This window comes from Notolabrus celidotus, chromosome 3 (genome assembly GCF_009762535.1).
Source record: "Notolabrus celidotus isolate fNotCel1 chromosome 3, fNotCel1.pri, whole genome shotgun sequence".
NCBI classification, from domain to species: Eukaryota; Metazoa; Chordata; class Actinopteri; order Labriformes; family Labridae; genus Notolabrus; species Notolabrus celidotus.
In genome coordinates, this window is record NC_048274.1 from 40,447,764 (window position 1) to 40,462,169 (window position 14,406).

Sequence of the window (14,406 nt, forward strand, 5' to 3'; positions counted from 1 at the left end):
TGAGATTAAAAAACAGAAATAAACAGACAGCAATCAGCTCAATATTTTGTATGTTGTGCTGTTGCTTCAAATAAAAATGATGCTGAGCTCATCTGAGAGAAGCTCACTTAAAAAGTGATGATGATTATTATTATTATTATTATTATTATTATTATTATTATTATTGTTTTTTTAGTTGTAGTAGTAGTTTGTCATTCTTCTTCTATTTGTAGTAGTAGTAGTACGCATAGTTCATTATTATTATTATTAGTTAGTAGTAGTAGTAGTAGTAATGTAGTAGTAGTAGTAGTTTATTATTATTATTAGTAGTAGTAATGTAGTAGTAGCAGTAGTAGTATTTTATTTTTATTAGTAGTAGTTTATTATTATTAGTAGTAGTAGTAGCAGTAATGTAGCAGTAGTAGTAGTTTATTATTATTATTAGTAGTAGTAGTAGTAGTATCAGTAATGTAGAAGTAGCAGTAGTAGTATTTTATTTTTATTAGTAGTAGTTTATTATTACTATTATTATTAGTAGTAGTATCAGTAATGTAGTCGTAGCAGTAGTAGTATTTTATTATAATCAGTAGTAGTAGTAGTAATGTAGTAGTAGCAGTAGTAGTATTTTATTTTTATTAGTAGTTTATTACTATTAGTAGTAGTAGTAGTAATGTAGTAGTAGCAGTAGTAGTATTTTATTTTTTGTTATAATCAGTAGTAGTAGTAGTAATGTAGTAGTAGCAGTAGTAGTGTTTTATTTGTATTAGTAGTATTTTATTATTTGTAGTAGTAGCAGTAATGTAGTAGTAGCAGTAGTAGTATTTTATTTTTTGTTATAATCAGTAGTAGTAGTAGTAATGTAGTAGTAGCAGTAGTAGTGTTTTATTTGTATTAGTAGTATTTTATTATTTGTAGTAGTAGCAGTAATGTAGTAGTAGCAGTAGTAGTATTTTATTTTTTATTAGAATCAGTAGTAGTAGTAGTAGTAGTAATGTAGTAGTAGCAGTAGTAGTATTTTATTTTTTGTTATAATCAGTAGTAGTAGTAGTAGTAGCAGTAATGTAGTAGTAGCAGTTTTATTTTTTGTTATAATCAGTAGTAGTAGCATTAATGTAGTAGTAGCAGTAGTAGTATTTTATTTGTATTAGTAGTAGTAGTAGTTGTTGTTGTCGTAGTGTAATATTCAGATTGTTATTATTAATGTTACTTGTGAAGCTGTAGTAAACACTCTCAGCTTTCAGTTTTCCCCACATTTCAAACCGGGGATTGATCTCCCCTGAACAGGGTGATGTTTCTAGATTTACTGTCCTCCAGCAGCCACACTCCTGTTTGACTGTGAGATGAACAATTTGAATGAGATTTGGAAGAGGAGTAGAAGGGATTGGTCACAGTGGGATTAAGGCTCTTCATATGAGTTTAAAATGCAGCGATTGGGGGTAGAGTTAAAAAAACACAGAGCAGCTTTTCTCCCTCAGTGCTCTTTGTTTTCCTCACTGTGTAGAAACATGGGATTCATGTGTAGCCAGTGTGCTGTGGCTGCTGTTTTCTCCTACTTGTTTATACATCATTCAAAAGAAAAGAAATACAAAAATCATCTTTACAGCACCACACAGCTATGTTTAATTGTAAAATATTATCACCATGAATCTTCAGTGATGTAATTGTACTGGATATTAAAGTTGGAATCCCAAAAAGATATGAGGCCTGAGCTAAAAAAAAAAAAAGAAAGTAGAACCACATCGCCATAAAAATCCCCTCTGAAGAGTAAAGAAAGCCATCTTAAGAATACCTAATAGCTAGTCATGCTACAATGGTTTCTCATCACCCTGAACCTCTGCATGTCTCTAAATGAATACTGTGATCCTAGAACCAGTTCTTTTTAACAAAGTTTGACACACCTGTCTTTATTTGGTACACCCTGAATGTGCGCCTTACGATCAAACACTAGTACTGTGGGTACAGAAACGGACCTGGTACTTGTTTGTAAACATATTGCTTTATAAAACTCAGTTCTGTTATTTGTTGATTGGGGAACTACACTAGGTAACAAAGATGCAAGGTAGGCACAGTTCTTCTTTTTTTTTTAGGGTTAATAAGCCCCCTGCTGCAGATGTTAAACCTGCTTCTTATCCTCTCCTTTCTTTTCCTCCTGCTTCCTCTCAAGTTTTTCTTAGAGTGCCATATTTCCTAACCACCTCCCTCTGCCTCCTCCTTAGGGGCGCGGAACAGGAAGAAGCAGAGCTTTTCTTGGCCCAAGAGAGATTGAGGTCAATTTTCACCACGGCCTAAACTGATTTTTATTAAGCATTTCCTAACCAAAACCAAGACCTGACAGTGGAGACAAGACCAGTCCACAGATCTCTGAGGGGAAATTTAAATATCTTTTATCCGGATACATCAAAAATGAAAAAAACTTCATTTTGAATATTATTATTATTGTAACTCTTGATTCTAAAAAACTATACTGACTGACATTTCTGGATCATCGCATTATGTCCACAACAAAAGTTATCACATGAAGTTATCACAGCTACTGTGTTTACAAAAACATTCTCCTAACCCTGACAAAAATAGTCCACTAACTGCATACAAACTCAGCACTTTGAGCTGTCACTTCATAATCATTTAAGAATCAGTTTCAAAGTTTTTATAGTCAAAACATATAACATGTTCACTCTCAAACACAGTCTATTGTTTGAATGCCACTTAGCTTTGTTGGTTTTGTTGTATTTGTTGAATTAGAAGAAGGGAGCAATTAAAAAGTTGATTAGCTGCTGTAGACGTCCTGCTGCTGTGGACGTTCCAGACTCCAGCTGCTACGGACGTGCTGGACTCTAGCGGCAACAGCTTCTACTAGTTCTTTCCGTCTCATGACTATCATTGTCTCTCTCTCATTCTTATTCTCCTCTATCCCTCTTTCCAACCCCAACTCGGTTGAGGCAGATGTCTGTCTAACATGAGTCTGGTTCTGCAAGAGGTTTCTGCCTGTTAAAGGAAGTCTTTCCTCGCCGCTGTAACTAGCTAAATACTGCAAGGTGCAATGCTCATGGTGGATTAAGATGACTTAAGATCAAGTCCTGTCAGTAAGAGGGGACTGGATCGTATCCTGTCTTGATGTTGGGTCCAGTCTAGACCTGCTCTGTTTGTAAAAGCATCGTGGATAACGTTTGTTGTGAATTGGTGCTATACAAATAAAGATTGATTGATTGATTGATTGATTGATTGATTGATTGATTGATTGATTGATTGATTGATTGACGGCCCTTCAGAAAACTCTCAGCCAAACATGCACTAATGATTTGGTTTACTCTAGAAAATGTGCAAGCCCATGAAGTATTCAACTGATTCTGTTTTAAGAAACATAGAAATGTGTCACATTTCAGTAGCTTTTTTTGTTTGTGTATGTGATTAATACACACAATAAATTGAGCAACAAAGATTTTGTAGATCCATCATCTTTCAATTAAAACTGTGTTTTAAGCTGTGTTGACTTTATTTGATATTACCAGTAAAGCCAAAGATTAGCATGTGGGTTCTTATATACTTCAAAGGTGCATGTGCTGTAGTTGGGTAGCGATTATGCTCTTTACAATGACCACTGCCAACAGCTCTCTCTATGGTACCCAGTGGTACCATAGAGAGGTTGAAAAACGCTTCCTTTATTCAGGCCATTGTGCAGGAAGAAGATGGGACTTCACCATATTTCCTGTTATGTATAAAGGAGGTGATAGATACGTCTCTTTGATTGTGAAGGGGCACTACAGGGAGGGAGGTGCTTGTTTGGTTGTTGAGTTCAAAGGTCAACTTTCTTTTGTACAAATACACAACCCACCCTCAACAGTTGCTGGACCACGTTTGTTCATCTTTGAGCTGAGGTCATTTTTAGGGCATTGAATGATATGAGAGTAAGACATGGGATAAGAGTCAGAACCGGTCTGGAGAGAGTGATGTATCATGCTGCCAAGTGTGGGAGTGAGCTGTGTGATCTTACAGCTGAGCTAGACCCGCACCCCTCTGAGCTGATGTATTGAACTTTTTTTATTAATTTATTATTGTTATAATTATTTCTATTTAATCAAATGTGGCCAGATATTAGGCTCATTGTTCATGGTTGAAAATGTTTGTTCAGGCTGTTGCACAAGATCACCTCAGTCTAAATGTGTCTGCTCTCCTCCAGTTTCCTTTGATATTCCTCACTGATAACTAGTGAGAATTTATCATTTTAAGGGTTTCAGAGTAGCAACACAGTGTCTGAATGGTGTCAGTGTGGTGCATACTAGTGTAGTCAGTGTGGAGGCCAGTTGATGTAGTGAGAACATTACAAGGAAAGTAATTGTTACGTTGAGGAAAATGGTGGAAGGAGCACCCAAGTGCAGGTTTTAATAATAAAAGAACAAAAAGGTACAACAAAACTTGCTTTAAATGTCCAAAAACTAAACCTAAAAGGAAATACTGGGAAAAAGAAACACACAGAGAACACATGCAAGACGTACAATGATCCAACCCAGGTCAGGGGAAACAGAGGAACTAAATACACAGAGTGATTAACACAGGTGAAACTAATCAGGGTAATCAAGAAAGGAGGGAAACACACAAGAGCAGGAAGTAAAACTAAACTGGACACACAGGGATTCAGAACTACAAAATAAAACAGGAAACACAAGACAAGACTAAGAAACACAAGAAAATACAACAAGAGATATGGATCACTGATACAGAATAAACACGCAGAGGAACTTTGTTCTTGTTTTGCATAGTTTTCATTTAGCAGAGTTCTTAGTGTCAGCCCTGTGTACCAGCTGTCAACCTCTCTTTAGAGTTATTATCTTCATCTAGCAGCGGAGGACTTTTCGTCCCTCTAGGCAGTTCAGTGCATATGTCAGTAAATCCTTTTCTGAAATCAAATGTCTTTATCTTCTTGTTCAACCTTGAATTTTTTTTCCACTCTTATAAGAGCAACAGATGTTAACTTCTGTCTTTTTTTTCTTGTCTGTGTGTCTTCAGGCTGATGATTGGCTGATGAAGATGATTCTTTCCTGAATATCCGTGCCTCCAGCTCCCCATCCCCTTACCCCACTCTTTTCATCTTCTTCACTGTCCTCACGCACACCACTGCCTCTACCATGAACCACACCCCCAGCCCCCACCTGTCTGAAGGTGGAAAGTCAGCCGGAGGGGGTCTGCTGTGCAGCCTTGGTCTAGGGCCTGACAGGGGGATCCGCTCCCCTGACAGTCTCACCCACACCCCAAGCCCTACTGGAGGAACCCCAAGCTCCAGCCCTCCGCTTCTGCTGTCACCCGGTCTGGGGAGCCTCGGCCTGGGGTCCCTGGGGGCCATGTGTGAGGGAGCCGGGGCAGATTGGGAGAGCAGGGAGGAGCTGAGGCTCAGGGAGCTGGAGGAGGCTCGGGCTAGAGCGGCTCAGATGGAGAAAACCATGAGGTGGTGGTCGGACTGCACTGCCAACTGGAGAGAGAAGTGGAGCAAGGTGGGCTTACCTCTGTTTCTAACTCCCAAATACTCTCAACTGTCAACACAGTCACGTGCTTACCTATGAAACCATGTCCACATCTGTCACCTGAGCAGGTTCATATCTGATTCTTTTCATGCAGGTTCGTGCAGAGCGCAACCGTGCACGCGATGAGGTCCGTCAGCTGAGGCAGCGACTAGATACACTCACCAAGGAGCTGACCAGCGTTCGACGGGAACGTCAGGAACTGGTCTCAGAGAACGAGACACTACGACAGGAGACGCTGCGTCTCCGTGGCGACCCTGCTCCGCCTCTGTCTGCCACTTCTCCATCATCCTCCCCTGCACACCCTTCTTCCACCTCCTCTCCAACGATCCCTCCGTCCTCCCCTGCTTCCTCCACCTCCTCCTCTCAGGTCCACGCTGACAGCAAAATAGACAGGGTGGGGGAGGGACCACCCGGGTCTCCAGAGCCAGAACCAGTCAGGGACGTGGACTTAGATCGAGAAAAGATTGCTCAACAAAAGGTGAGCATCCTATTTCCATTTACATTACTGTACATCTTCAGTGCAGAATATTATTGCACTGGATAATATCCCAGCTTGTGCCAAAGCATGAGCAGAGACGGAAGTGTTCGTCTTTTGATACACAATGTTGGTCCACACTGAAACCTGTCAGAAGTTTTTGTGTTGCAGAAGAAGGTGCAGATGTGCTGTCAGCACATCTGCACCTTCTGACTGCTCATCATACCTGATACAGCCTCAGAGGACGACAGCATGCTTTAGTCACATGAACACACTCCGATTCCTTTGAATAAAGTCAGTTTTTCTGAGCAGTGTGGTGCCAACCGTAGGTCTAATCAAAATGTATGTCTTTGTGCATTTCATTTCTTGTTGTCTTCCCATCCAGCAAAGCAAACACACTTTCATGCATGAAGAGAAAAAAGAGGGTTTAGTTACTAAACTTTGTAAATACAAAGAGGAAGTCAGCTGCACAGAATGTGACATTATCTATATAATCAACTTATAGTCATCATGACTGTTACTTTTCCAAATGAAGAAGATCAACGGCCTTGCAAAAGTTTTCATACCCCTTGAACTTTTCCACATTTTGTCACGTTACATGTACAAACTTCAAAATATTTTATTGGGATTTTATGTGATAGACCAACACAACGTAGTGCATAATTGTGAAGTGGAAGGAAAATGATATGTGCTGCACACTTTCAGATTTTTTACAAATAAAAAATCTGAAAGTGTGACGTGCAAATGTATTCACCCCATTTATTCTGATACCCTTAAATATGATCTAGTGCAACCAACTGCCTTCAGAACCTCACTAGTAAATAGAGTACCTATGTGCACTTCACTCTCAGTATGAACACAGCTGTTCTGTGAAGGCCTCAGAGGTTTGTAAGAGAACATCAGTGAACAAACAGCATCATGGAGACTTAGGAACACACTGAACTGCTCAGGGGTAAAGTTGTGAAGAAGTTTAAAGCAGGGTTAGGTTATAAAAACCCTTTCCAAGCTTTGAACATCTCACAGAGCACTCTTCAATCCATCATCTTAAAATGAAAAGCGTATGGAACAACTGCAAACCTACTAAGACATGACCGTCCTCCTAAACTGACAGACCGGGCAAGGAGAGCATTGATCAGAGAAAAAGCCAAGAGGCCAACGGTCACTCTGGAGGAGCTGCAGAGATCCGCAGCTCAGGTGGGAGAATCTGTCCACAGGACAAATATTAGTTGTTCACTCTCCAAATCTTGCTAATAATATCCTGAACACACCATCCCCACCTTGAAACATGGTGGAGGCAGCTTCATGCATTGGGGAGGCTTTTCTTCAGCAGGGACAGGGAAGCTGTCTGAGCTGATGGGAAGATGGATGGAGCTAAATACAGGGCCATCCTGGAAGAAAACCTGTTAGAGGCTCCAAAAGACTTGAGACTGGGGTGGAGGTTCACCTTCCAGCAGGACAACAAACCTAAACACACAGCCAGAGCAGTAATGGGACGGTTTAGATAAAAGCATATTCATGTGTTTGAATGGCCCAGTCAAAGTCCAGACCTGAATCCTGTTGAGAATATGTGGAAAGACGCTCCTCATCCAATCTGACTGAACTGGAGCTATTTTGCAAAGAAGACTGGGCAAAAAATGCAGTCTTTACAAACCCAAAGCTGGTAGAGACAACCCCCCGAAAGACTTGCAGCTGTAATTGCAGCAAAAAGTGGTTCAGCTTAGTATTGACTCACGGGGATGTATACATTTGCATGCCACACTTTTCAGATTTTTTGTGTGTAAATTCTTTAACACCACATATCATTTTCCTTCCACTTCCCAATTATGCACTCCTTTGTGTTGGTCTATCACATAAAATCCCAATGAAATGATTTAAGTTTGTACATGTAACGTGACAAAATGTGTAAAATGTCAAGGGGTATGAATACTTTTGCATGGCACTGTATATAGGAAGTTGATGTTACAGCTGTGACGTCACGGGCTGGTATGTGGAAAAACTTTTAGGACTTAAATTTTGTATTTGAGCTTTTTTCTTGTTTTTCTGTTTTTCTTTGTGCTGGATAGATATGATCATGATTTCACGAGAAGTGCAAAGGCGGTCAGTACATTGTTAGACCTCTAACTTGATGACAGGTAACACCTCAAGATAATGTAAGATAAGATTAACTATATTGATCTGGCAATGGGGGACTTTTTTTTGTTACAGCAGTTTACAGCAAGAGACAGGCGAATACATCTATATACTCACAAAGCTAAAGTAGAATGGTTCAAGGTAAAAAATAAGAATACCATAAAATAAAATATAATAATTATATACACTATTGACACTTCCTGCTAGTACATATTTAGATATTGCACTGGGAAAATTGCACCAGGTTGCTGAACACACACAGTATGTACTATAATGATCTGATGATGTGAATGATGCAGTGAGCATTGCCTGAGAAAATAAACTTGTTACTGAAGAATCAATCAATCAATCAATCTTTATTTGTATAGCGCCAAATCACAACAAACGTTATCTCAAGACACTTTTACAAACAGAGCAGGTCTAGACCACTCTATGTCAAATTAGAAGGGGGGGGGGGTCATTCTTTTTCCATGCAAACATCTAACAGTTCAATAAAAGAAGAGACACAGAAACAAAAACAACAACATCAAAAATATAGACAAAGCCATTATTAACAAGGTAGTGGTGTTGGGTGCTGTAAGTGGAGTGTGAGTGGAGTTGAAGTGTGAGTGTTACAGAGGGCTGGCCTTCTGTGTGGGATGTCATTGTGGTTTGAACTGGGTATTAGTTACTGTGCTCAGGTTCTTGAGGTGTGACATTTTTGAATTGATCTGTGTTTACCAAGCAGCAACCTCCAGTCTCAAAATATGAAGCCCATGCGGAAGTTTTGTAAACTGCGGTACATCGAGCGTCCGGTTGGGGCTGGCTGTAGAAACACTGGAAACCACATACACACCAATTCAAAGAGACGATCTTTACAGCAGAAATAAACATGTTTACAGCCTGGTTCAAAATATGGGTTTGGTCTGAAGAGCTCATTTCTCTATCGGCACACACTGTACAGGAGATACATTTTTTTAGAACGCCACAGTTCAGAAGATATTAGGATTACTAGTTTTTGCCCATTTAAGGACATGACTGACTTGACTGACAGGCGTTAACACTCTAACTGTTGGCGAGGAGGCTCAAACCCCGCCTCTTTACGTCACACTAGCTCAACAGAAGTTAGGTTGCGTTCAGCATTTCCAATATGTCTCCTGCCGGCGATCGGCCTCAAAACAGCGCTTCAGAAACAGATGGGTGACGTCACGTATACTATGTCCATTATTTATACAATCTATGGTGAAAAGAAAAAAACAAAACGGGCAGTGATTCTCGTGGATATTTGTCAGTTGAGCTGACAAAAGAAGAGAAATCTCACTAACTCAACTGATCTGAAGATCAGACTGAGGGATTTTATGTCTCAGTAGTAACTGAATTGACTCAGCTACACCAATGCAGCTCTGTATCACTGTTTATTTGAATATAGCAATGCAATGCAGTAGTCATTGCATTGCAATGAGAGCCTGGACGATGCATCATGTGGCAGGTAACAGGGACAGACCGGCAGAGTGAGACAGAGCTCACTTTTTTCCTTTTGTTAATAGGAGGGTTGATCGGCTTCCGGCTGCTTATTCAATGACGTCTTAATGAAAGATGGGACCATGTAGAAATAAGAGGTGGTGTACTCAACACTAGTGTGCTCTCAGCTGGGAAACGGACAATGTGACCTGAGTCTCAGTGAATCCAGGCCAGACAGCTTGCTCGCTAGAAACGTGTGTTTGGGGGCTGTCCTATTTAAGGGATAGCAGTGTGCGTACCCAGTTATTTATACACACACACACACACACACACACACACACACACACACACACACACACACACACACACACACACACACACACACACACACACACACACACACACACACACACACACATAGTCCCACCATGCTCTCTTATCCCTGAGGGCTTTGTAAAGCTGCAGTACTTCTTCTCTGTCAGGCGGTCCTATGGAGAGCACCACAAACTTTCCTCTGACCTGCTCAGCTTTCGTATGGACACTCAATCAAACACTAAAAGGATGTCAGTGCCCTTAAGCTGTAAGGCTGTTGAGAAAACATCAGAGAAGTGAAATCTCTGCAAGCTCACGCTGTCAAAACAAGCGTTGTCAAGTTTGTGATGACATGAATTTTTTTTTGCTTTCTTTTTTTGTTTTTGAATTCATAGTGTGTAAAACATGTATGCCACTGCAAACAGTACACGATCTGTGCAGCAGTAGTTTTTGAACCCTAACATCGCAAAACGTAGGGGAGTCTCTTGAAAAGAAAAAAAAAGTGGCCTAAATGTGTGGCAAAAGCTCTGCAGTGTATCTGGGTCACCATTTCCCCCAATGAGTTTTATCCTGTCATATCCTTTCTACAGATGAAGGGGGCCTGTCCCGCTGCTCATTTGTACATCATAGTAGTGCCATGGCAAGGGCATTATTTCCACTAGGGTTCAAAAGGTCCCTTCCATTTGGTTTTCTTTAAACATTTTTACCCTAAGGAGAGGAGTGTCACCCTTACTATTGTGAACTATTTGGGACAGATGTGACATATTATATCATATACACACAGACCCCCTCCAGGAGACCATAACAACACTAAGTAGCTCTTTCAGTGACAGACTTCTTCACCCGTGGTGTCTCACGGAGAGATATCGCAGGTCTTTTCTTCCTGCAGTGGTCAGACTCTATAATCAATAATATATATACTGTATATGTGTGTGATTTTAAGATATGCTTATCTTTTACCGCTTTAATTTTGATTTTAATTGCCGATAACTTTTTAGTAATTGTTCATTTATAGGCTCTTGTTTGCTTTATTTATTTCTTTTGCACTTTGTCTACTCTGTTACTGTAACACTTGAATTTCCCTGTGTGGGATGAGTAAAGGAATCTCTTATCTTATCTTATCTTATCTTATCTTATCTTATTCTGCCTCAAAGTTAAATATCAATTTAACTTTAGTTAATTGATCAAACAGGCACACCAGGCTCCTGGAGTTGCAGTTCTCCTGTCATTAGACATCCTGCTGCTGTGGACATACCAGACTCCAGTGGCAACAGCTACTTCTACTACTACTACTACTACTATACGTCTAATCACTATCATCTCTCACTCTCTCCTCTATCCCTCTTCTCTACCCAAACTCGGTTGAGGCAGACGGCAGTCTAACATGAGTCTGGTTCTGCTCAAGGTATCTGCCTGTTAAAAGGACATTTTTCCTTGCTGCTCTAACATCTTGATAGCGTTTGTTGTGGTTTGGCGCTATACAAATAGAGATTAATTGATTGACTGATTGATGAGTACAAGTTTTTCAATTGTGCAACTTTTTGTCTCATTGTATTTGCACCTACAGAAAGGATTGCACAAAAGTATTTTACATATTAGAAAGCTAAATTCTAACGTATCATATATAGTGTTCAAAAGGTTTTTTGCGGACCCCTTCAAGAAGCTTCTGCCCAGTTTATATTCCATGAATGAAGTATACTTTGATTTTGTGGAATTTATTTACTAAAGTCTTTGAAATTTCAGAGTTGGTATGTTCTGATCGATCACTATCCCCTTTTAAATTATGCTCACATAACAGAAACATGCAGTCCCTCAATAATAAATAATCATAATAATAACAATAATACATTTTATTTATAACGCACTCTACATTTGGAAAAAATCTCAAAGTGCTATAGGGCATAATAAAAGGGCAGTAAGAATAAAAACAGACAGTAAAATGCAGACACTTGTTAAAGAATAACTTAACCCCCACACCCCCATTACAGTCTCAATCTTGACATTTGAGTACAAAGTATTATAATTCCTCATATTGTGTTAAAAATATGCTTAGTGACTGCCCTCTACAGGTGAAACACTGTTAGTGCCATTACATTTTTCTATTTGCGGATCTGGTGTTTCGTTTTGATGTGGTACAAGCTTTCGTCACAAATCAAATAAAAGTTACGTCACCCATCTTGACAAATTATAAGGACTGAAGTGGATTAAGAGAATTACAGGGACTGATATTGACTATGACTTAAGTGACATAGTAGTTGGATTATTCTGTCAGCATAGATTGTCTTTGTATTTATTTTAGAGTTGTGAGTTTACAGAATTTAAGAAGATAGTTAGCGGTTTCTGTCAGTAGTTAGTTGGTTATTAGATTTTTCTAATTTAAGGTAGTTGGTAACTTTAGTTATTAGCAAGTTTTAGCTCATAGTGTTTATAGGGTGTTTATAGTGTTTATTTAGTGTGAATATTTGTAAGAGAGTATCTAGCATGGGTCGACACAGTTACCTTGCTACAATATCCCTTCCTTTCTGAGAAAGACACCGGGAGCAGCTCTCTGCCTCTCAGGACCATTGAAAAATGGTCTGTGTCGCTCTGAAAAAAGGGAGCGAGCTAACTGAGGCTAGCATTAGCAAGCTGATAAACAATTGTAAGAGTATTTGTGTGTGTGTGTGTGTGTGTGTGTGTGTGTCATACACTTTATGATGTTGCATAGTGCTGGGCGATAATTATCCCGATATAATTTTTCTCGATATAAATACAAAAGGGGTGCACGGTGGTGCAGTGGGTAGCGCTGTTGCCTCACAGCTAGAAGGTTCCTGGTTCGAATTCCCGGCCGGGCTGGAGTTTGCATGTTCTCCCCGTGCATGCGTGGGTTCTCTCCGGGTACTCCGGCTTCCTCCCACAATCCAAAAACATGCTCAGGTTGATTGATCACTCTAAATTCCCCATAGGTGTGAGTGTGTGCATGAATGGTTGTCTGTCTCTCTCTGTTAGCCCCGTGATAGGTTGGCGACCTGTCCAGGGTGTACCCTGCCTTCCGCCCGAAGCCAGCTGGGATAGGCTCCAGCCCCCCGTGACCCCTAACGGGATAAGCGGTCAAGATAATGGATGGATAAATACAAAACATTTTCGATATAACTAAACATGTAATTACACCCCCCGGCCACTTAAAATGGAGGGGGGTACTAATGAGCCTTAAACGCTAGTTGCCACCCAACATTAGACTGAAGAAGAAGATGGCATTGAACAGCCAATCATGTCGCGGGGTGAGAGAAAGGCGGGGCTTAAAGATGTTAGGAGCAGAATGTAAACAGGTCATTGACATGACGTGCATATTTTTGTGTCCGAATCCATTATTTTCTTTTGAAATGATTAGTTATTTTTAAGACATACATCAGTTGATTCTGTAAAATCTGCTTATTTTAGATACAATTTCAGTGCATTCAAATATTGAGATTGATTTTATTTTGAAGTATCTCAAACCCTGAAAATGTCAGACGGCGCAACCGTCCGAGCAAGTGAACTGACTTAAAACACTATAAAAAATGTATTTTAAGAATAATAGATTCAAATTAAAACACCATGGCATGATTTTACATATAAGAGCTTTGAAATAAACATAATTTCATAAATACCAATAGTTTAATCACAAATAACAAGGTTATTTAAAATCTTTTGCATGTTCTCAAATGTCAGGGTGGCACCACCGTACTCATGGACCTTTTATTTTGAAAGTAAGTAGTTATAATGGACTTCCTGGCCAATAGAATGCAAAAATCCTACATAATCCTAAATAAAAATGTGTAAAGCACTGTAACCACTCTAAGGGATACTTACTAAAAGTTTCAGTTAGAATAAATAATAGGAAAGTACATATATTTTGAGAAATATCTGGTTGCGCCACCCGACATTTTTTGGGTGTGAAAGTTAAGAAAAGGGTAAAAAAAAAAACTATTGAAACACTTAAAAAAAGCTGTTCAACGTACAGCTCCGAAGCGGCAGGGCCCCGGGGGTGGATGAGATCCGCCCCGAGTTCCTCAAGGCTCTGGATGTTGTAGGGCTGTCCTGGTTGACACGCCTCTGCAACGTTGCATGGACATCGGGGACGGTGCCTCTGGAGTGGCAGACGGGTGTGGTGGTCCCCCTTTTCAAGAAGGGGGATCAGAGGGTGTGTTCCAACTATAGGGGGATCACACTCCTCAGCCTCCCTGGGAAAGTCTACTCTAGGGTGCTGGAGAGGAGAGTCCGGCTGTTGGTTGAACCTCGGATACAGGAGGAACAATGCGGTTTTCGTCCTGGCCGTGGAACACTGGACCAGCTCTACACCCTCGGGAGGGTGCTGGAGGGGGCATGGGAGTTTGCCCAACCAGTCCACATGTGCTTTGTGGACCTGGAGAAGGCTTACGACCGTATCCCCCGAGGTATCCTTTGGAGGGTGCTCCGGGAATATGGGGTGGATGGCCTGTTGCTACGGGCCGTTCAGTCTCTGTATTGTCGGAGCCAGAGTCTGGTTCGCATTGCCGGCAGTAAGTCGAATTCATTCCCGGTGGGGGTTGGACT

General features: G+C 40.4%; 1 protein-coding gene across 2 annotated transcripts in view; it reads left to right on the top strand.

Moving 5' to 3' along the window:
- The window catches only part of ccdc102a (coiled-coil domain containing 102A), a 79,362-nt gene that overhangs the window by 38,136 nt on the left and 26,820 nt on the right, over positions 1-14,406 (top strand). For both annotated transcript variants that reach the window (XM_034680675.1, XM_034680676.1), the window contains exons 2-3: positions 4,984-5,465; positions 5,590-5,973. In XM_034680675.1, coding sequence (XP_034536566.1) covers positions 5,103-5,465; positions 5,590-5,973 — 747 coding nt within the window. In that variant the 5' untranslated portion in view covers positions 4,984-5,102. The remainder of the gene's footprint in view (positions 1-4,983; positions 5,466-5,589; positions 5,974-14,406) is intronic.